General features: G+C 37.2%; 1 protein-coding gene across 1 annotated transcript; it reads right to left on the reverse strand.

Annotated features, from left to right (window-relative positions):
* Positions 1-19,734: 19,734 nt before the first annotated feature.
* Positions 19,735-22,038, reverse strand: LOC121208038 (uncharacterized). The gene has a single exon (XM_041078564.1). The coding sequence runs from the start codon at positions 22,036-22,038 to the stop codon at positions 19,735-19,737; it is 2,304 nt and encodes a 767-aa protein (XP_040934498.1).
* Positions 22,039-23,646: the final 1,608 nt, after the last annotated feature.

The raw sequence follows: 23,646 nt of genomic DNA on the forward strand, positions 1-23,646 counted from the left end.
AAACATGTAGATGGTTTCTTAATAATCTTATTTCAAATTTAGTAATTGGTGATGGTTCTGGACTCACTTTTATGACTGACAAACATAATATATGTTTACTTAAATAATTTTTTGATATTATGCTTACTTTATTAAACCAGCCATCTAATATTATTATTATTATTATTATTTGCATTTAGAGATTAATGGAAGAGATTTCTAAGTTGTTGCCAAGTGATGAGCACAAAGTCTATACAAGGCATCTATATGCCAATTGGAAGAAAGAAAATTCTGGAAGAGACTGCAACAAGCATTTTGGAAAGCTTACAAATCATACATAACTACTGATTTTGAAGAGCACATTGAAAAGATTGACCGTATCAAACATAGTGTCAAGGTAAGTCTACTTGGGATTGACCTTGAGCAATGGTCAAATGCCCTTTTTTTTTGGTAGGTTCATATGTAATGCAACTGACAACAATTTTGCCAAGTTATTTAATGCAACAATTTTAGGAGCTAGGTCAATATTTATAATTTCCATGTTAGAAGAAATCAAATAGTATTTAATGGGTAGGATTGTAAAGAATTTGGCCAAAATTAAAAACTAGAATGATCAATTCTATCATAAGAGATGTAAGAAGTTACACAAGAGTATCTAAATGAGCTCATACTGTCATGTTAAATGGAATGGAACAGAAAGGTTTGAAGTGGCCAACTTTGGTGATGTTGTAGTTGTTGACTTATTTCAGTAGTCATGTAGTTGTAGGAGATGGGATCTTACTAGCATCCTATGTCCACATGCTGTTGCAACAACTTTGTGGAAAAAAGTTGATATTTCGGATTTTGTTTATAAGGGGTTTAAAAAATATGTTTATGAAAAATTGTATGGCTTTGTATTGCCTGCTATCCTAAGTGAGAAATTCTGGTTGAAAACCGATATGGAACCAATTGACCCTCCTATTCCAAGGATAATGCCCGGGAGAAAAAAAAATAGAGTCAGAGAAGAGGGAGAGATGAGTAGAAGTAAATTGTTTAGAAATGGGACGAAGATAAAATGCCACAATTGTTCCATGGTTGAACACAACTCCAGAAGCTATCAAACATCAACTACTGTTAGTGTTATTAACTTATAAGAATTTTAATACAAAACATGTTTAATTTGAGAACTACTAATATGTTTAATTTGCAGAGTATACCTTCACTAGCTGGAGTACCTTCAGCAGCTCCTGCTCTACCAGCTCATTCTCAAATTGTTGCATTCGAAGCATCTGCATCATCACCACCAACTCCTTCAACACAACCAACTCCTACCATCATGCCAACCTCTTCAACACAGAAAATACTTAAAAGACTTCTGTAACACCCCGAACCCGAGGCCGTCGCCGGAGTCGAACACGAGGTGTTAACAGACTTCAAACCACTTAAAAAAAATTTCCCAGACAAGCTGCCAATCTGCGTACTAGTCGCTTTAAAAATCATATCTTGAGTTCTGAAACTCGAAATCCAGTTCTGTAAATTTTCCCTGAAACAAGAATCATATGCCCATCTACATATTTTTTTCTAGAATTTTTGGTCAGGCCAATTAGTACAGTTTATTAGTCAAAGTCTCCCATGTTACAGGGATCGACTACACTGATCTTTGCGCATTACGACTTGGATATCTCCCTGCACAGGGCTTCAATACTGATGCCGTTTGTTTCTATAGAAACTAGACTCAGAGAGGAATCCATACATATATGGCATGACTCCTAATTATCTCTGGTTAATTTATAATGAATTTCCAAAGTCAGAACAGGGAATCCAGAAACCGTTCTGGCCCCTTCTCACGAGAACCAGAATATCTCTTAACATACTGTCCATATGATCATTTTGTTACTTTTCTATGAAAATAGATTCATCAAGGTTCGTTTACATAATTTATTCACTATTTAATTCCAATCCTACTATTTTTAGTGATTTTCCAAATCTACATCACTGCTGCTGCCAGCATCTGCCTTTAAGGTAGACTTTACCTATTTCATAGTTTCCATGATTCAACTAGCCCTTTTAGCATAAATAGCACAAATCATGATAGCGATTAACCAATTCCATACCAAATTATTATAACATTATGCTCAAACATATATAAGCCATTTTCACATGGCTATATACATTAACCAAAATATTCTTCCGCCACTAGTCTATCTTATACATGCCATAAGACAATCCGAAACATAGCAGTACCAAACAGTGGATAGTGATAGTGTGACTAGTTGCTGACGATCCCCGAGCCTGTAGCTTCGCAATGAGATCTATAAAACAGAGGAAACAGAGTAAACGGAGTAAGCATTACAATGCTTAGTAAGTTTTAAGCAGTGTCAACAGATAACAATCAAATTATAACATAGTTGTTCGTATTTTTATTTCACTCTTCATTCGGGCATACCATCCCTTTACCGAATCTGCACATCTCATCATATACAATAGGCAGATAAACTTTCACATAAAAGTGAGCTCATGTGACATAGATATATCGTATGATTTCAATCACCTCTCACACTGATCCGATGTCACATAATCACAGGAATAGTCTCATAGATTGCTTTCGTATGCATCACATAACTACCTTATGATTTAGTGCAAATCAAGCTCACATATAAACTTGAAGTACATACCTGTTTAACCTTTCGCATTGAATATATTTATAAGCAATTCTTATTACGAAGTCTTACCCGGACATAATCTCCACACGAAGTTATCGGGTCTTACCCAGACAAAATCCCCACACGTAGTCATCGGGTCTTTAGAGCTCAGATATAGTACAAGCACGAAGCTTAAGGACATTAATCAGTGATAATATTCTCGCATAAAGCCTGCGGGGTTTTAACCCGGATATAGTACTGACACAAATGCCTTTCGGGACTTATCACATTTATGCACTTCCACATCCATTACGTTGGCCACTCGGCCTTGTCACATATATACACTTTCACATTCATCACATCGGCCATTAGGCCTTATCACATATATACACTTTCACATTCATCACATCGGCTATTAGGCCTTATCACACACATACACTTTCACATTCATCACGTCGGCTATTAGGCCCTATCACACATATACACTTTCACATTCATCACGTCGGCCATTAGGCCTTATCACGTATATACACTTTCACATTCATCACATCGGCCATTAGGCCTTATCACGTATATACACTTTCACATTCATCACATCGGCCATTAGGCCTTATTACGTATATACACTTTCACATTCATCACATCGGCCATTAGGCCCTATCACATATATATACACTTTCACATTCATCACATCGGCCATTAGGCCTTACTATCATTTCATATTCGAATACTCATAAACTTACAATACCACGATTTAGAATTCAAGTATGGGTTTAATCAATAGCTTATGAGCAACTAAAACAAGTTTATCAAGGTTCACAACATAATCTCAAATTCAGCACAAGCTGTTTTTCCTGAGCAATAGTCACTAAATTATTTATAACTGGAGCTACAAAGCTCCAAATCACTTTCCGTTAATTTTTCCTGAATATAGACTCGTATATATTCCATCCATAAAATTTCCAGAATTTTAGGTTTGGCCAATCAATACCAGATTTTTCTTAAAGTTTCCCCTGTTTCACTGTTTGACTAATCTGACCACTCTTCGCTACGAATCAAATTTCTCATTTTACAGAATTCAAAATGTGTTGTATTTGATTTCATTTGAAACTAGACTCATTAAGGAGTCTAAGCATATAAATTTTATCTTATAACCATTTTTGTACAATTTATAATGATTTTCGAAAAACAGAATAGAGGATTACAGTGTCATTCTGTGCTGTCTCACACAAATTTAAGTATCTCATTATCGGAAATTCCTTTCCTTACATAGTTTCTTTTATAAGAAGCTAGACTCATTAAGCTTTAATTTCATGTCTCATTCAGCCTCTAATTCAAGTCCATGAATTTCTGGTGATTTTCTAAAGTCACATTACTGCTGCTGTCCGAAGCAGACTATTTCAAATTACCCTTAAATTCCCAAGCTCAAATACTTAAGAACTTACCATTTGAGCTTAGAACATATCATGGCCACATCTTATCTTATTAAATCAACTCATCATGTCCTATTATAATTGAATTTACTCAACGTTTAAACACTTAAAACTTACCTCGGATGTTGTCAAACGATTCCGATGGCTATTCGACCACTTTTTCCTTCCCTTTATCGGATTTAGTTCCCCTTTGCTCTTGAGCTTAGAGAATACAAATAGGAGTATTCAATATTTAAACCAATAATATGAATTTATTTATCACGTTCGGCAATCACATATCATTAAATTTTCAACCCAAAATGTCATTATATGACCACATATACACATATCCATATACTTAAGCTCAATAATATCATGTACTCACTTTAAGTATATTGCCGAATATACTTAATCATACATACATCTAACCAAAATAAATTTCAAAAATCTTTATATCATTTATACACTAAGCCGAATACTCTTACCAAGTTCACCTATATTCTTCAACAAATTCTTCATTGATCAAACACATATTCGGCTAAAGAAATGGCAATTTTAGCAACTTTTGATTTATTACTTAATCAATTATAATACATCTAAATATTCTTTTCATATCATTAACTCAAATCACATACATTATTTAATATAACATTTTTACATTCGGCATTAGTGTCAACCATAGTAGCCGATTCTTCCTACTTTGTACCCATGCATCTATTTGATCCTTAGTTAGTTCAAACACTTCACACACTAAGACTCATCCAATTTTAACAAGAAATAAAATCCTTAATCCTCAAACTACCATGGCCGAATGTTATAACCCAAGCCACATATATTGTTCCTCAAGGCCCTTCAAGGACCACATTCGGCACCTCCTTAATAACAACCCAAATTTCAACCTTCAAGAAAGAAGAAGAAAAAATATATGTGCTAAGAGGTTCAAACTACTTGGCCAACTATTAAACCTCCTAACAATCAAAACTTAAGCCATGGAATGATTAGAACTTGAACTAACCACCTTCTTTATACAAAATTTTTCCAAGAATTTCAAGGTACTTACCTCTTCTTAATCCTCATCCAAACCGAACATAAGCAAGAGAGCTCTTTCTTCTTCCTTTGATTTTTCGGTCAAGAAAAACAAAGAGGATGAAGCCTTTTTTTTCTTCTAGTTTCGGCAAAATGGGGGAGCAAGGATGAAACAACTTTGGTTTCTCCTCCCACTCCCCTCATATTTTATTGTTCTTCCCACACATATTAGCATAAAATGTCTTTAATATGTTTTTCTTTTAATACTTATTTCCTATTATAAAACCATGTAGTCATTATAATATTAATACAAATGCATATGCTTTGTATCCCATACCCTCATGGCCGGCCACTTCCTCTAAGGTGGGGAATTTGACATGCAAACCCATCATTTCACAACATGCATTATTAGGCCACTTTACATTTGCCTAGCACATTTCCAAATTTTCTCACATAAGTCCTATTTGATAAAATTCACTTACCATTAACAAAATTCAAACATGAAATTTTCACACATGCATATGTACATATAATGAGCATCAACTATGACGGTTAATTATCTTTATGACTCGGTTTAGTGGTCCCGAAATCACTTTCCGACTAGGGTCACTTTAGGGGTGTCACAACTCTCCCCCCTTAAGAAATTTTCGTCCCCGAAAATTTCTACCGATGCATAGTTTAGGATAACGTCCTCTTATTGAATTACATCCACAAAGACATTAGCTCATTGATAGCAATTGTAATTCATTATTGATTTCGCATCGGTCTATAAAATCATTTTCTTATCTTAAAACAAATACATAAACATTTCTACAAGTATGCACAAATATCTCATTTTCTTGATTTCATAAGCAATAATCACTTAACTTAATTCACAAATGCATTTCAAACACATATTAACATGTATAATTCACATCATCAACCCACATATTTGTAACCCACATTTTCATTCATGAATAAGCTGTAACCTAACCGAAAGTACACATATACTCAAACATCCCAATAAATATCCTTTATAACTTTATCACATTTCAATATTCAACTTAACTCATTTCCAAAAGAAAAGTCAACTTCCACGTACCTGAACATTTAGTTCATTTAGCACATTCAATCATAGTTAATGTTACCTGTATACAGTCAAATAGGCATAAAGCCTAATATAATACACTGGCATGAGATTTATTCTAGCACATAACTCGTATATCAAAAATTATCAACATTCATCAAAAATTCTTTCAAACTTTCGAATGTCGAAACTTAATCAAAATAATTTCTTAAACAAGATTAACAAAATAGTGTCCATTCAGCAATAGTACATATAGCTCTTACAATGCCATATCCTAGATATGGTCTTACATATTCTCACATATCGAGCCGATGCCATGTCCCAGACATGGTCTTACACACTATCTCAAATCAATGCCTTCGTCCCAAACGAGGTCTTACATGAATTCCACTTCACACACTTAGTGCCCACTGACCGATCTCGCACTCATAGTGCTCGGTTAAAGGAATTCGCACACACACAGTGCCTCTAATCATTCACACACATAGTGCTCTTATTCATTCGTTATTACACATTGAAATGACTTAACCAAGTCTATAAACATCATGTATGAACACTTTTAAACATATCATCTCATTTAAATTTGAATTCGTATAGTAATGAATACTTAAACTTTACTCAAATTACCGGCACGAAGCCTACTAGGCACGAAGGCCCGAATACACGTCACCAGCATGATTGCTCTTCGGGACCTAGCCCGAACATAACACCAGCACGAATGCTCTTCAGGGTTTAGCACGGATATATCACTAGCACGAATGCTCTTCGGAACTTAGCCCGGATACATCACTAGCATGAATGCTCCTTGGGACTTAGCCCGGATACATCACTAGCATGAATGCTCTTCGGGACTTAGCCCGGATACATCACTAGCATGAATGGTCTTCGGACTTAGCCCGGACATCATTCAAATAACCATGCACATTTAACAACAAATCATGGCACATTCGTATTTCATTTTCGTTAGCAAAACTCAAACACAAGACACTTATCATTCTTGCAATTTCAGCTCAATAGCCACACACAAAGAGCATGATTTTGATTTGCTTAAAACATGATCTAATCAAATCATAATTTAAGCTCTATTACTCAAGAACTTACCCCTTTCCGCTGTCTGAAATCGACTCGGTAAGGTCGCACCCTTAATATAAATAATTGATAGAGAATATATATATAGTGGGTTCGCACACATAGTGCTTAATAATCAACCACGCACACTTAGTGCCATGTACTTTAAACTCGCACACTTAGTGCCATGCATTTCAAGCCCGCACACTTAGTGCCAATCTCACAACCGTGAACACTTATTGCCCGCACACTTAGTGCCAATCTCACAACCGTGAACACTTATTGCTCGCACACTTAGTGCTGAAAACCAACCACTCTATACGCTTCACTGCCTTTTTACATTCGACAATTTCGTCTCTACATACATATACACATATAGCAATACACCTTAGTATATCATTTACATTACTCGAATACAAACAAAACACGCTTATCGACCATTCAACTTCCAGTTCCATAGCCACATACAAAAATCACATTTATAGTCATAACACTCTTTCAAAATTGCATCACTTATACCCTTATAATTCAATCCAAATCGAAATTCAAATACGAGTACATGATACGTACCTGATCAACTTAATAATTTAGGCATATCTAAGTGAAGTTATATCGCAAATTCTCATAGTCAGAAGCTTGCTACAGCTCGATCGGGATCAAGATTCATTGCAATACAGCAAACACATTTTAATAGCCAAAAATCATCACACTATCATTTTATCACTTTATGGCATGTATAAATAGACCCACGCGTGCTACGTTAGTCCTAGAATCGACTAAACCGTAGCTCTGATACCAATCAAATGTAACACCCCGAACCCGAGGCCGTCGCCGGAGTCGAACACGAGGTGTTAACAGACTTCAAACCACTTAAAAAAACATTTCCCAGACAAGCTGCCAATCTGCATACTAGTCGCTTTAAAAAATCATATCTTGAGTTATGAAACTCGAAATCCAGTTCCGTAAATTTTCCCTGAAACTACACTCATATGCCCATCTACATATTTTTTTCTAGAATTTTTGGTAGGGCCAATTAATACAGTTTATTAGTCAAAGTCTCCCATGTTACAGGGATCGACTACACTGACCTTTGCGCATTACGACTTGGATATCTCCCTACACAGGGCTTCAATACTGATGCCGTTTGTTTCTATAGAAACTAGACTCAGAGAGAAATCCATACATATATGGTATGACTCCTAATTATCTCTGGTTAATTTATAATGAATTTCCAAAGTTGGAACAGGGAATCCAGAAACCGTTCTGTCCCCTTCTCACGAGAACCAGAATATCTCTTAACATACTGTCCATATGATCATTTCGTTACTTTTCTATGAAAATAGATTCATCAAGGTTCGTTTACATAATTTATTCACTATTTAATTCCAATCCTACTATTTTTAGTGATTTTCCAAATCTACATCACTGCTGCTGCCAGCATCTGCCTTTAAGGTAGACTTTACCTATTTCATAGTTTCCATGATTCAACTAGCCCTTTTAGCATAAATAGCACAAATCATGATAGCGATTAACCAATTCCATACCAAATGATTATAACATTATGCTCAAACATATATAAGCCATTTTCGCATGGCTATATACATTAACCAAAATATTCTTCCGCCACTAGTCTATCTTATACATGCCATAAGACAATCCGAAACATAGCAGTACCAAACAGTGGATAGTGATAGTGTGACTAGTTGCTGACGATCCCTGAGCCTGTAGCTTCGCAATGAGATCTATAAAACAGAGGAAACAGAGTAAACGGAGTAAGCATTACAATGCTTAGTAAGTTTTAAGCAGTGTCAACAGATAACAATCAAATTATAACATAGTTGTTCGTATTTTTATTTCACTCTTCCTTCGGGCATACCATCCCTTTACCGAATCTGCACATCTCATCATATACAATAGGCAGATAAACTTTCACATAAAAGTGAGCTCATGTGACATAGATATATCGTATGATTTCAATCACCTCTCACACTGATCCGATGTCACATAATCACAGGAATAGTCTCATAGATTGCTTTCGTATGCATCACATAACTACCTTATGATTTAGTGCAAATCAAGCTCACATATAAACTTGAAGTACATACCTGTTTAACCTTTCGCATTGAATATATTTATAAGCAATTCTTATTACGAAGTCTTACCCGGACATAATCTCCACACGAAATTATCGGGTCTTACCCGGACAAAATCCCCACACGTAGTCATCGGGTCTTTAGAGCTCGGATATAGTACAAGCACGAAGCTTAAGGACATTAATCAGTGATAATATTCTCGCATAAAGCCTGCGGGGTTTTAACCCGGATATAGTACTGACACAAATGCCTTTCGGGACTTATCACATTTATGCACTTCCACATCCATTACGTTGGCCACTCGGCCTTGTCACATATATACACTTTCACATTCATCACATCGGCCATTAGGCCTTATCACATATATACACTTTCACATTCATCACATCGGCTATTAGGCCTTATCACACACATACACTTTCACATTCATCACGTCGGCTATTAGGCCTTATCACACATATACACTTTCACATTCATCACCTCGGCTATTAGGCCCTATCACACATATACACTTTCACATTCATCACGTCGGCTATTAGGCCTTATCACACATATACACTTTCACATTCATCACATCGGCCATTAGGCCTTATCACGTATATACACTTTCACATTCATCACATCGGCCATTAGGCCCTATCACATATATATACACTTTCACATTCATCACATCGGCCATTAGGCCTTACTATCATTTCATATTCGAATACTCATAAACTTACAATACCACGATTTAGAATTCAAGTATGGGTTTAATCAATAGCTTATGAGCAACTAAAACAAGTTTATCAAGGTTCACAAAATAATCTCAAATTCAGCACAAGCTGTTTTTCCTGAGCAATAGTCACTAAATTATTTATAACTGGAGCTACAAAGCTCCAAATCACTTTCCGTTAATTTTTCCTGAATATAAACTCGTATATATTCCATCCATAAAATTTCCAGAATTTTAGGTTTGGCCAATCAATACCAGATTTTTCTTAAAGTTTCCCCTGTTTCACTGTTTGACTAATCTGACCACTCTTCGCTACGAATCAAATTTCTCATTTTACAGAATTCAAAATGTGTTGTATTTGATTTCATTTGAAACTAGACTAATTAAGGAGTCTAAGCATATAAATTTTATCTTATAACCATTTTTGTACAATTTATAATGATTTTCTAAAAACAGAATAGAGGATTACAGTGTCATTCTGCGCTGTCTCACACAAATTTAAGTATCTCATTATCGGAAATTCCTTTGCTTACATAGTTTCTTTTATAAGAAACTAGACTCATTAAGCTTTAATTTCATGTCTCATTCAGCCTCTAATTCAAGTCCATGAATTTATGGTGATTTTCTAAAATCACGTTACTGCTGCTGTCCGAAGCAGACTATTTCAAATTACCCTTAAATTCCCAAGCTCAAATACTTAAGAACTTACCATTTGAGCTTAGAACATATCATGGCCACATCTTATCTTATTAAATCAACTCATCATGTCCTATTATAATTGAATTTACTCAACGTTTAAACACTTAAAACTTACCTCGGATGTTGTCGAACGATTCCGATGGCTATTCGACCACTTTTTCCTTCCCTTTATCGGATTTAGTTCCCCTTTGCTCTTGAGCTTAGAGAATACAAATAGGAGTATTCAATATTTAAACCAATAATATGAATTTATTTATCACGTTCGGCAATCACATATCATTAAATTTTCAACCCAAAATGTCATTATATGACCACATATACACATATCCATATACTTAAGCTCAATAATATCATGTACTCACTTTAAGTATATTGCCGAATATACTTAATCATACATACATCTAACCAAAATAAATTTCAAAAATCTTTATATCATTTATACACTAAGCCGAATACTCTTACCAAGCTCACCTATATTCTTCAACAAATTCTTCATTGATCAAACACATATTCGGCTAAAGAAATGGCAATTTTAGCAACTTTTGATTTATTACTTAATCAATTATAATACATCTAAATATTCTTTTTCATATCATTAACTCAAATCACATACATTATTTAATATAACATTTTTACATTCGGCATTAGTGTCAACCATAGTAGCCGATTCTTCCTACTTTGTACCCATGCATCTATTTGATCCTTAGTTAGTTCAAACACTTCACACACTAAGACTCATCCAATTTTAACAAGAAATAAAATCCTTAATCCTCAAACTACCATGGCCAAATGTTATAACCCAAGCCACATGTATTGTTCCTCAAGGCCCTTCAAGGACCACATTCGGCACCTCCTTAATAACAACCCAAATTTCAACCTTCAAGAAAGAAGAAGAAAAAATATATGTGCTAAGAGGTTCAAACTACTTGGCCAACTATTAAACCTCCTAACAATCAAAACTTAAGCCATGGAATGATTAGAACTTGAACTAACCACCTTCTTTATACAAAATTTTTCCAAGAATTTCAAGGTACTTACCTCTTCTTAATCCTCATCCAAACCGAACATAAGCAAGAGAGCTCTTTCTTCTTCCTTTGATTTTTCGGTCAAGAAAAACAAAGAGGATGAAGCCTTTTTTTTTTCTTCTAGTTTCGGCAAAATGGGGGAGCAAGGATGAAACAACTTTGGTTTCTCCTCCCACTCCCCTCATATTTTATTGTTCTTCCCACACATATTAGCATAAAATGTCTTTAATATGTTTTTCTTTTAATACTTATTTCCTATTATAAAACCATGTAGTCATTATAATATTAATACAAAATGCATATGCTTTGTATCCCATACCCTCATGGCCGGCCACTTCCTCTAAGGTGGGGAATTTGACATGCAAACCCATCATTTCACAACATGCATTATTAGGCCACTTTACATTTGCCTAGCACATTTCCAAATTTTCTCACATAAGTCCTATTTGATAAAATTCACTTACAATTAACAAAATTCAAACATGAAATTTTCACACATGCATATGTACATATAATGAGCATCAACTATGACGGTTAATTATTTTTATGACTCGGTTTAGTGGTCCTGAAACCACTTTCCGACTAGGGTCACTTTAGGGGTGTCACAACTTCGTAGTAGGGGAAAATAAGCTATGCAAGGGATTGGGTTATACACCAATGAGAGGATAGGGATGTAAATTTTGAATGTAGTAGCTAACCTTTAGACTGTTTATTGTATTTTGATGACATATTTTTTAATTATGTATTTTTATGCATTGTAGCCCAGTATGAGAGGTGAAACCATAGTGACTGCCCCAACTAAGTGCGCCAATAAAATGAAGGATAAGGAAATTACTGGTAGAACTCAGGAAACTAGGAACACAAAAAAGGCTCAGTCCAAAGACCTACTCAAGCACAATCATAAACCATGAAGATAGTTGATGTTAATCCATGTTTAAGTTGATGGTACTATTTTGTTAACATATGATGGATGGTTTTATTTTGTTGGATGATTTTGTTGGATGTATTTCGATGATGGACGGTTTTATTAATGGTTGTATTTTGATGGACACTTTATTGATGTTTATATTTTGATGGATGGTTCAATTTTGTTTGTAATGGATGGTTCAATTTATGGACAACAACAAAAAAAAAATTCCATTAATTCATTCATTCTTAACAACTACTAAAAATACATGACCAACATTTCACCACCTAGAAGCAAAATAACCAAAAAAAAATCATTCATAATACAATTAACAATAACTTATAAGCAACTATTAATTTGCTGTCCCTGGACATTTTATCCTTGTACAATTTGATCTTCTTTTCCAAACGAGTTACCCTCGATCGCGTTCTTCACATTTCGTCAATATTGAGCTCATCGTTTGATAGCTTGTTTATTTTGCATATTTTTACGTGCTCAATTCGACTTGTTCTTGAATTAATTCTTGCGAATTGGTGAATTTTATGTTTAAATATTATAAAATATGAAATTCGGATGCCGTAAATAAAAAAAACAAAAAGGGAATTAAATTGAAGCATGGGAAATAGAAGAGGGCAAAATTGTAAATATGAGACATTTGAGGGGTTAGAAAGATTTTTGACCTTGTAAAAGCCAAATTTAGAAAATAAAATCTAATATTATTTCATGTAATTAGTGGGTAGGTGGAACTAGCCTAATTTTAGTATATGATTTATGTATAAATAGGTGGTATGAGACACTTGAAAAATCACACCTTGATTTGGTTGGAAATTAAATAGAAAATTTATTTCCTTTCTTATTTTGTGTGAAAGAAGTGCAAACATTCTGGAAACTTTTGTTTACATTTCAATTTTTGAATTAATTGTTACCCAAACCCTCCCCTTTTCATCTATCACTACTTCCTTTTAAATCCACTTCCATAACCAACCAAATCATGATTAAATTCATGCTTCACTAAATTCAAATTAGTTTTAAGTCAGTATTCTTTTTAGTCAAGAATCGTGAGGAATTGTATCCATACTAAAAATCCTTCAAATCAATATTCACCATCTCTCATCCCTTAAAGTTAACTCGATTTCAATTCAAAAAACGCAATGGGTTAGAGTCACTTTGGCGTACAGTTGGGAAGATGAGTCGGCCGTACTATATTCGAATTTTCGCGAACAAGTTAAGGGAGATTGTGATCAGATTTAAACATCCCGCATCGTTGAAGCCGTTAATCCGAGTTGGGTTCTTCAGAATGCAAGTTTGTTTGGGTCTTGAATTGCGACCGTGTATATCGCGGTTAGACAATCGATAAGGGTTGGCTTGCATGGCGTACCGAGATCAACTACAAAAGGAAGAATTAGTGGTTAGGACGTTCTTAGCAGCTATAACTAGCTTATTGTTTAGAGGAGAAAACTAATTTTCGAGGATCGATTCAAAAACCGAAATCCATCGAGTCTAGGGCTAAGGCTTTATAACTCTGTTTGCAAAATCCGAATTTATTTCCCAATTTAATTTAATTTTTGATTTATTTAATTGTTTATTTCTTCTATTTCATTTATTTAATTTCTAGTCATTTTGAAACTCCCCTAATTTATTTATTTTTCAGTAGGTCTTTGAGAGTCGTAGGCATTTTTATTGCCATGATTATCGGCATGACAAAAATTTTGTTCACGAGAAAAACACAAAAGTTGATCACAATCATCAATACCTATGGAATCGACCCTACTACTCTTTACCACTGTTTAGAGTTATTTTATTGTAGGAATTATTTTTATTTGGTATTGTCGATGCTCATCATCGTTCTCAAGTCTTAATCTCTTGTTCTCTGTCAATAACATCTTATTTTTTAGCATTATTCCATCAATTGTGCATCCTTCTTCTCTTACAGTTAAGTCTGTCCCCTCACTGTCACCTTTAACTCATCGAAAAAAATCACATCCCCCGGTCTTCATTTTACACATACAACAAAAAACAAATATAATATTGAAAAATGGCAGTACACAGAAATTCTCTACTAATTGCAACGGCAGATCAAAACTCTAAAGCCTAATTTACCTATTTGAACTTTGAACTGTAACATCCCAAATTAGGGTCTAGTCAGAACAGTGGTTTTGAGACCACAAATCTGAGATAAAAATAATTACTATATGATTCTTATGAGGTTTATGTTACGAATGCATACTTATGTGAAAGTTTCATGAAGAAATTCTATGCATAAAATGTCTCATTGAATTTTAGGGACCAAATTGAATAAGATGCAAAATTTGCACTCTAGAAGCTTTAAGCATGAAATTTCTTTTGATTATGAATTAGAAGGTTCTAATTAGCAATTTGACAAATTTCTATAATTTTGGACAAAACTGGACATGCATAGGAAAAATTTGAAAGAAAAACCCTAAGGGCATTTTGGTCTATAGTAATTAAAAGAATAAAAAGGGAAAAATAAGTCAAAATTTGGTGTCCATCTTCTTCTCCCATTTTCGGAAATTGCAAGATGCCATAGCTAGGGTTTGTTCAACATTTCCAAGCTTAATTGTAAGTCCTCTCTAGCCTCTTTTTTAATATTCTGTGTATTTTTGAAGTCCTTGAAGCATGATCTACCCATTTCTAGCTATATTTTGAGCTAGGGTTGTATGAAATTTAACCCATGTGTAACATGTATGTATATTGATGATTAATGGAGGAATATGAATGTTTGATGTATGATAAACATCTTTTACTAAATGATTTTTAGTGAAAACACCGAAAAAGGGGACTTGTTTGTAAAAGTGTAAAGTAAGTAGTGATAAAGTGAAATAAGGGAAAATATGGGCTGATATGAGCATAGTAAAGGTTCGACTACACTTGGGTAACAAAGAAAATGCATGCATTTCATTTTACGAGCCTAGGAACTAAACCATAAATAAGTGAAAAGTTAGAGGTAAAAAGGTAATTTTACCAAGGTATGGATTGTGGATTGATTTGAATAATGTGATTAATAAACAAGTTAAATTTGGCATTATAGATCAAGAAAAATATGAACCGGGTCTTGATCGAGGGAAGAATAAAGTATACGACGATTAGGCTCATTACCATCATTTTTGTACCGAGGTAAGTACATATGCAAATAATGTAATGTTGTAATACATTTTAATGTATTGATATTGTATGATAGATATTTTGTTGTTATTATTAATGTTATGCGTACGGATAGTTATGAAAGCATGAGTAATGTTATGGTCGTTATCCATGACATCACGAGCAAGTGTGATAAAGATACCATATGAAAGTGGGAAAAAAATCCCGTTTAAACCTTAGGAATAGTTTAGGATACAAGTGACATGTCACTAGGAATTAAGAAGTCTGAACTTGTTGATGGTCCAAGTTCGTGATATATGTGGCATCCGAGCTGTTGAGAGGTTCGAGTTCATTATGGATGCGAGCATCCGAGCTCATTGAGTGGTCCGAGTTCATAATGGATGGGATACATGTGATTAAGTCTTGGGCAATGGTCTTGTGTGTCCTACTGGTGGCTAGGTAATCCTAGAGTGGTCGGATACCTGACAGCTTTTATGAGTAGCCCGTGTAGTTACACCTTGACCGATAGCTTTTATGAGCAGGCCCTTGAGTAGCTCCATTGCGAGCGTTACATGTTATGTGGTAGCTTCGGCTATGAATGTATATGTGGCACTTATGTGTGAATTTTCTGTATCCAATAGTATTCTGAGTGTTCAACGGGTATTATAATGAATGATGCGATGAAAGTCCCGAGGAGGGCACGGTAAAGAGGTATGGTTATATGATATAATACGACGAGTATAGGTATGTACGCTAAACCTATGAATAATGCCTTGGTAAAGAACGATTCGTGATGAGTAAGTATATATATGTGTACATGTGATAAGTAAGCCCAAAAGGTTTAAATGATGAATAATCTTTATGTATATATTGATATATCCTTGTATATTGATTTCTTACTACTATTGTATATTATTTGCATGTGCACTTACTAAGCTTTAATGCTTACCCCTTTCCTTTCCATCATTTGTAGTTCCGCCAAGTTAGCTCGGGGATCGTAAGTTGTCGGAGCATTCGATCACACTATCAAAAGATTATTGGGTATAGTAAAATTGTTATTTTAAGTATGGCATGTATAGGGAACTTGGTTATTTTGTGATATGTGTCATGCTATTTGGCCAATTTGTAAGGGCCTATGATGATGATGATTCATTTTGTAATGGCCATGTGATATGGCTTATATTTGATCATTGGATTATAATCTAATTGCCTATGCATGCGTGTGCTAGTGTCACGGACTTAAGATTCTTGCCTCAGAATCCGTATGGCCTTAGGCAGTTTCTTACTCCAAAAACGCCTAAGTCAACCTAACTTCCACAAAAGAAGGATTCAACAGAATTCCTCCCAAAACACAACTCAAGCGAAAGCAACTCAAAACCAACAAGATGAAAGAAGAATGGGACAAGAACAAGCCACGGAAAATAAGAACACAAGAGAGAAAAGTTTGAGTGAATGCTCTCAAGGATTCTTATTACTCAAACTTAAGTGATTTACAATGAGGGAAGAGGTATCTTATTTATAGTTGAGCCTCTCCAAATCCAACGGTACAAAATTAAGTAAATCAACGGCTATGATTAAAGGGCACCTACTATCAAATCTTTAAGAATATAAAATCATATCTTCTAAGATTACATATCTTATCTAAGATATTTAATCTTATAAAATAATATCTTATATTTGTCTAACTTGTAGATGGGCCTTCAATCTCTTCAAGCAACGGGTCGGTCCGATTGGACCAAATGACCTCCTTCCTTCTTGATGGTTCACACAGATGTGTCATGGTTGCAGGCTCCCATGCGCAACCCATGACATTCTCCCCCACCAAATCTAGCGACGCCCTCGTCGCGTCCTCCGTATGGTATCGATATATCTTGCCTTGGAATTGCCACAAGGCTTCAGCAGGTTCCCAACTCATCTCACTATCCGGGAATCCCTTTCATCGGACTAAGTATTCGCGCCACGGTCGGTAGTACTTACGTCTGACCACACGATCCGCTTCAATGTTCTCGACCTCTCGATCATAGGTGACTTTTACCCCCATTGGTGCTCATTCAGAGTTGCTTCGATTTAGGTCTTCTCCATCTTCATGGAATGGCTTAAGCATACTCACATGGAATACTGGATGAACTTTAAGCTTTTCAGGCAACTCAAGCTTGTAGGCCACCTTGCCTACCTTCTTCACAATTCGAAATGGCCCCTCATACCGCCGAACGAGTCCTTTGTGTAACCCATCATGTCGCAAAATCAGGTGTAGTTTGGCAAGAACTAGGTCACCAACCTGAAATTGTACGTCCCTTCGATTTCGATCCGCCCATTTCTTGTTGCGCTTACTTGCCTTATGTAGACAAGCTCTAGCTAGATCGTTTTGCTCTTGCCAATCCCTCGCAAATCTATAAGCTGCTGGATTCGGTCCCGCATAACGAGTTGCAACTGCATTGGGTGTAAGCGGTTGTTGCCCCGTCACTATCTCAAACGGACTCTGGTTCGTTGCCCCACTTCGTTGTAAGTTGTATGAAAACTGGGCCACATCCAACAACTTTGGCCAATCCTTTTGTGTTGCACTTACATAGTGTCGAAGATACGTCTCCAACAATGCATTCACTCGTTCGGTTTGCCCATCAGTTTGAGGATGCATGCTAGTGGAAAAGTTTAAGTCTGAGCCCATTAACTTGAACAACTCTGTCCAAAACCGACCCGTGAATCGCCCATCTCGATCACTGATGATAGATTGTGGTACTCCCCAATACTTCACCACATGTTTAAGGAATAAGCGAGCTACCTCCTTAGCAGGACACTCCTTGGTTGCGGGGATGAAAGTTGCATACTTCGAAAACCTGTCCACCACAACAAAAATACTCGCAAATCCATCAGATTTAGGCAAGCCTGTGATAAAGTCCATGGACAAGCTCTCCCATGGGCACTCCAGAATGGGCAATGGTTGTAACAAACCAGCAGGGGCTTTCAACTCAACCTTATCTTGTTGGCATATTAAACAATTTTTCACATAGGTCTCCACATCATCACCCATGTGAGGCCAATAAAATCGATCCTCCAATAGAGCCAAGGTGCGGTGTATTCCTGGATGGCCAGCCCATTTTGAATCATGACATTCCTTCATGACTTCCCTTCGTAAATTCCCATGTTGAGGCACATATAGACGTTGCCCATGAGTGTATAGCAATTCTCCCTCGAGCCAAAATCGCCTCGTCTTTCCATCTCTAGCAAGCTCCATTAGATTTTTAGCCGTGGGATCATGGGACAGTCCTTCTTGAATGCGCTCTAATAAGGGACTCTCAGGTTGGCTTATCGTTGCGAATTCCATTTTTCGGCTAAGTGCATCGGCCACAATGTTGGCACTCCCCGGCTTGTATTCTATGCTAAAATCAAACTTTGCTAGGAAAACCTGCCAACGAGCCTGCTTGGGGGACAACTTTTTCTGGGTTAAGAAATAGCTATTTGCAACATTATCAGTGAATACCGCAAACCTGGAACCCAGCAAATAGTGTCTCCATGTGCACAAACAATGCACCACTGCCGTCATCTCTTTTTCTTGGACCGTGTATCTCCGTTCCGTCTCGTTAAGCTTTCGACTCTTGAAAGCAATCGGATGCCCATCTTGCATCAACACCCCTCCAATCGCATACTCTGAAGCATCTGTGCGTAACTCATACGCCTTTGAAAAATTTGGCAATGCGAGTACAGGCTCACTTGTCATCGCTTGCTTCACTTGGTTGAAGGGTTTCTCACACCGAAGGTCCCAATCCCACACTTTGCCCTTTTTCAACAGGTCCGTCAAGGGTGCAGTGATCTTGGAATAGCCTTCAATGAAGCGACGGTAGTAATTTGCTAATCCAAGGAAAGACCGCAACTCCGTCACCTTGGTTGGTGACTCCCAATCGGTAATTGCTCGAATTTTACTTTCATCCATTCGAATCGTGCCCCCTCCCACAATATGGCCTAGAAATGGCACTTCTCGTTGGGCAAAGGAACATTTCTCCTTTTTGACATATAACTCATTTTCTCATAGAGTTTGGAACACCTCCCCCAAGTGTCCCACATACTCTTCGAGCGTCTTACTATATACCACAATATCGTCAAGATAAACAACCACAAAACGACCCAAGAAAGGTTGTAATACCTTATTCATTAGGGTACAAAATGTGGTCAGAGCATTTGTCAACCCGAATGGCATCACCAAGAACTCAAAGGACCCATACCTAGTTACACAGGCTGTCTTGGGTTCATCCCCTTCGGCTATTCTCACTTGGTGGTACCCCGATCGCAAATCCAACTTAGTAAACCATCTTGCGCTACCAAGTTGATCGAACAAATCTGTAATAAGAGGAATGGGATACCTGTTTTTTATAGTGATTTTGTTTAAGGCCCTGTAGTCGATGCACATTCTCAAAAATCCATCATGCTTCTTTTGAAATAACACAGGTGGGCCGAACGAGGCTTTAGATGGTCTAATGAACCCGACATCTAAAAGCTCTATCAACTGCTTCCGCAATTCCTCTAGTTCCGGTGGAGCCATCCGATATGGTGCCCTTGCTGGTGGTTCACCATTGGGCAACAGCTCAATCTTGTGGTCCACCTCCCTCTTAGGTGGCAAACTTTTGGGCAACTTTATGGGCATTACATCTTGAAATGACTTTAGCAACCGTTCCACTTCCTTTGGAATTTCCACCTCGAATTTATCATCCATATTGTCTCTCAAGGTAGCTAGGTAGGAGACTTCATTTCGACGGACTCCTTTGGCAAATTGAATTGCCGACAAGGTTTTTCCCTCCATGCTTCCTTTCCTTTTCATTCTCACCATATATCGTTGATTTGCATCGGAGATGGTCATGTAGTTCTCGAAAGGGTGAATATCCGCATTAAGCCTGTCAAGTAAACTTAATCCAACTACAAAATCGTAATCATCAAGTGGGATTACCTTAATGGTCGTTTTGCCCGTCCACTCGCCAAGTTTGAGTTCCACCCCTTTTGCCACACCCGTTATAGGAATGCTTTCTGAATTCACCGTTTTGATTCGTCCCGAATCTTCCTCGATTCTAAGGCCAAATTCCTTTGCCATTTCTTTAGACATGAATAAATCAGATGCACCAGTATCAACAAGTGCATTCAATCTTCTGCCAGCTACGATGATGTCCACAAACATCAACCCATTGCTTGACTTCTCTTCGACACCTCCTAATATCGAATTGAGGCTTTTGGTGTCATATTCGGCTTCCTCGCGTGCCTCCATTGCATGAAAAGTGGCTTTCTTTGGACAGACACTCATTCTATGTGGGCCTTGGCAAAGAAAGCACTTCATTGGTCCTTTTCTATCCCAAGGCTTACCTTGACTAGACTTTGGGCCTTCGTCGTTCTTTTCCCTTTGATCCTTGTTTCCCCCACCATTGTCTTTGGGTCTCGACTTGGGTTTGGAAGAATCATTATTATCAAACTTTCTTCCCCCAACATCATAGAAATTTTCTACCTTGGCCATAGCTTCGGTCAATTCAGTGATATTTAGGCGACGCAACTCTTGCTTGGCCCACATTTTTAAACCATCCTCGAACCAATAGAATGCTTCTTTCTCATTCAAGTCTGAGATCTGAAGCATCAACTCGCTGAATTCCCAAACATAATCTCGAACAGTGCCTTGTTGCGTAAGCCGACGCAACTTAGCATGAGCCTCCTTTTCTGTATGTTGTGGATAAAACTGCTTCTTCAACTCTCTTTGGAACTCCTCCCAAGTTCCAATGGTCGTTCCTCCACATTTCTCATTCGTGGACCTACGTCTCCACCACAAGAGAGCAACATCAGAAAAGTAAATTGAAGCGGTGTTTACCTTGGTGGCATCATCCTCAATACCAATTGCTCGAAAATATTGCTCCAATTCCCACAGGAAGTTGTCCACTTCTCTTGCGGACCTAATCCCCTTGAACTTCTCGGGTTTTGGAACATCCACATGACGTTGCTTTGGTCCCGAAGCCAACATCCTACTTCCCAGGGCAGCCTTACAGATTCTGAGCTCCCCCTTAAGCTCAGCAATCTCTTCCTTCATGGCAGTCAGCAGGGTCTCAAGAGCTTCGTCCCTCCCTATTAGTTTGTCCGAAGTGGATCTAAGGGAGTCCAACACAAACTCCTTGCTATCTTCCCTCAGTTCCTCCATACGGGTTAGGACCACTTCGAGTGTTTCCTTCATGTCACCAACAGACTCCTCGAGATTAACCACTCGAATTTCCAAGCTCGACAGCATATCCCTCGATCGACTAGCCTTTCTAGCCCTCCCACGGGTCTCCATTGGCTCATTCTGATCAACAACTTCTTTCAACATATCTCAAAAGTGCTTTTGAACTGGCTCTGGTACCAACTGTCACGGACTTAAGATTCTTGCCTCAGAATCCGTGCGGCCTTAGGCAGTTTTTTACTCCAAAAATGCCTAAGTCAGCCTAACTTCCACAAAAGAAGGATTCAACAGAATTCCTCCCAAAACACAACTCAAGCGAAAGCAACTCAAAACCAACAAGATGAAAGAAGAATGGGACAAGAACAAGCCACGGAAAATAAGAACACAAGAGAGAAAAGTTTGAGTGAATACTCTCAAGGATTCTTATTACTCAAAACTTAAGTGATTTACAATGAGGGAAGAGGTCTCTTATTTATAGTTGAGCCTCTCCAAATCCAACGGTACAAAATTAAGTACATCAACGGCTATGATTAAAGGGTACCTACCATCAAATCTTTAAGAATATAAAATCATATCTTCTAAGATTACATATCTTATCTAAGATATGTAATCTTATAAAATAATCTCATATATTTGTCTAACTTGTAGATGGGCCTTCAATCTCTTCAAGCAACGGGCCGGCCCGATTGGACCAAATGACCTCCTTCCTTCTTGATGGTTCACACAGATGTGTCATGGTTGCAGGCTCCCATGCGCAACCCATGACACTAGTGCCTTGATGATGTGATATGTTGTTGATTGGTGAATGCATGATAAAGTGTGGACTAGATGCTAAAAGATAAGAGATTACCTAATGACTTAAAAATGACTATAAACATGAATGCATAATTTGACGTTATGGTAACAAATGCATGAAATTGGTGTGGAATGCTTCTAAATGGTGTAACAAAATGAATATGTAATAGGATGACATTAGGAAGATGTGAGAGTGCCATGGTGTGGAATATTTGAGTGCCTAAATATGTCATGTTGCATGTTATGAAATGTGTTTAAATGTATAAATGAGTGAGGGTGACTATTGGCGTGGAAAATAGCCCTTAATTGGCCCACAGAGGAAGACACACGGGTATGTGTCTAAACCGTATGTGACACACGGTCTACCCCATACGCGTGGCCATGTGTCCCCTGCACCCTAATTTTGCAAGTCAGTATGCTCAGTAGTAACACACGGGCTAAGACATGGGCGTGTGTGTTGGCCGTGTGAGAGACACGGTATATCCATATGGGCGTGTACTCTGGCAGTGTGAAGTTTGTACCATTTTTATGAAAAATCATTTAATTTTAATTGACCACACGGTCTGGCCACACGGCCGTGTGACCCTAATTGATGCTGACCTCGTAGTTAGAGAGCTATACGGCCGGAGAACATGGGCGTGTCCCTTATTCCACACGGGTGTGTGGCACCGCATTGGGGAAAATTTCCCAAACTTTTTTAAAGTCTTCGATTCAGTCCGGAATCCCTTCTGATGGTTGTTTTGGGCCTTGTAGGCCTATATTAAGGATAATTTGTGTACGAATGAATGAAGTATTTTGTTAAAGAAACATTTTATAGCCCAGTTTACATGAAAAACTGTGTATGTGTTCGGTAATACCTCGTATCCTATCTCGGTCTCGGGTACAGGTAAGGGGTGTTACATTTTATGGTATTAGAGCTATGGTTTAGTCGATTCTCGGACTAACCTAGCATATTTGAGT

Source organism: Gossypium hirsutum, chromosome A10 (genome assembly GCF_007990345.1).
Source record: "Gossypium hirsutum isolate 1008001.06 chromosome A10, Gossypium_hirsutum_v2.1, whole genome shotgun sequence".
In the NCBI taxonomy this organism is placed as follows: domain Eukaryota; kingdom Viridiplantae; phylum Streptophyta; class Magnoliopsida; order Malvales; family Malvaceae; genus Gossypium; species Gossypium hirsutum.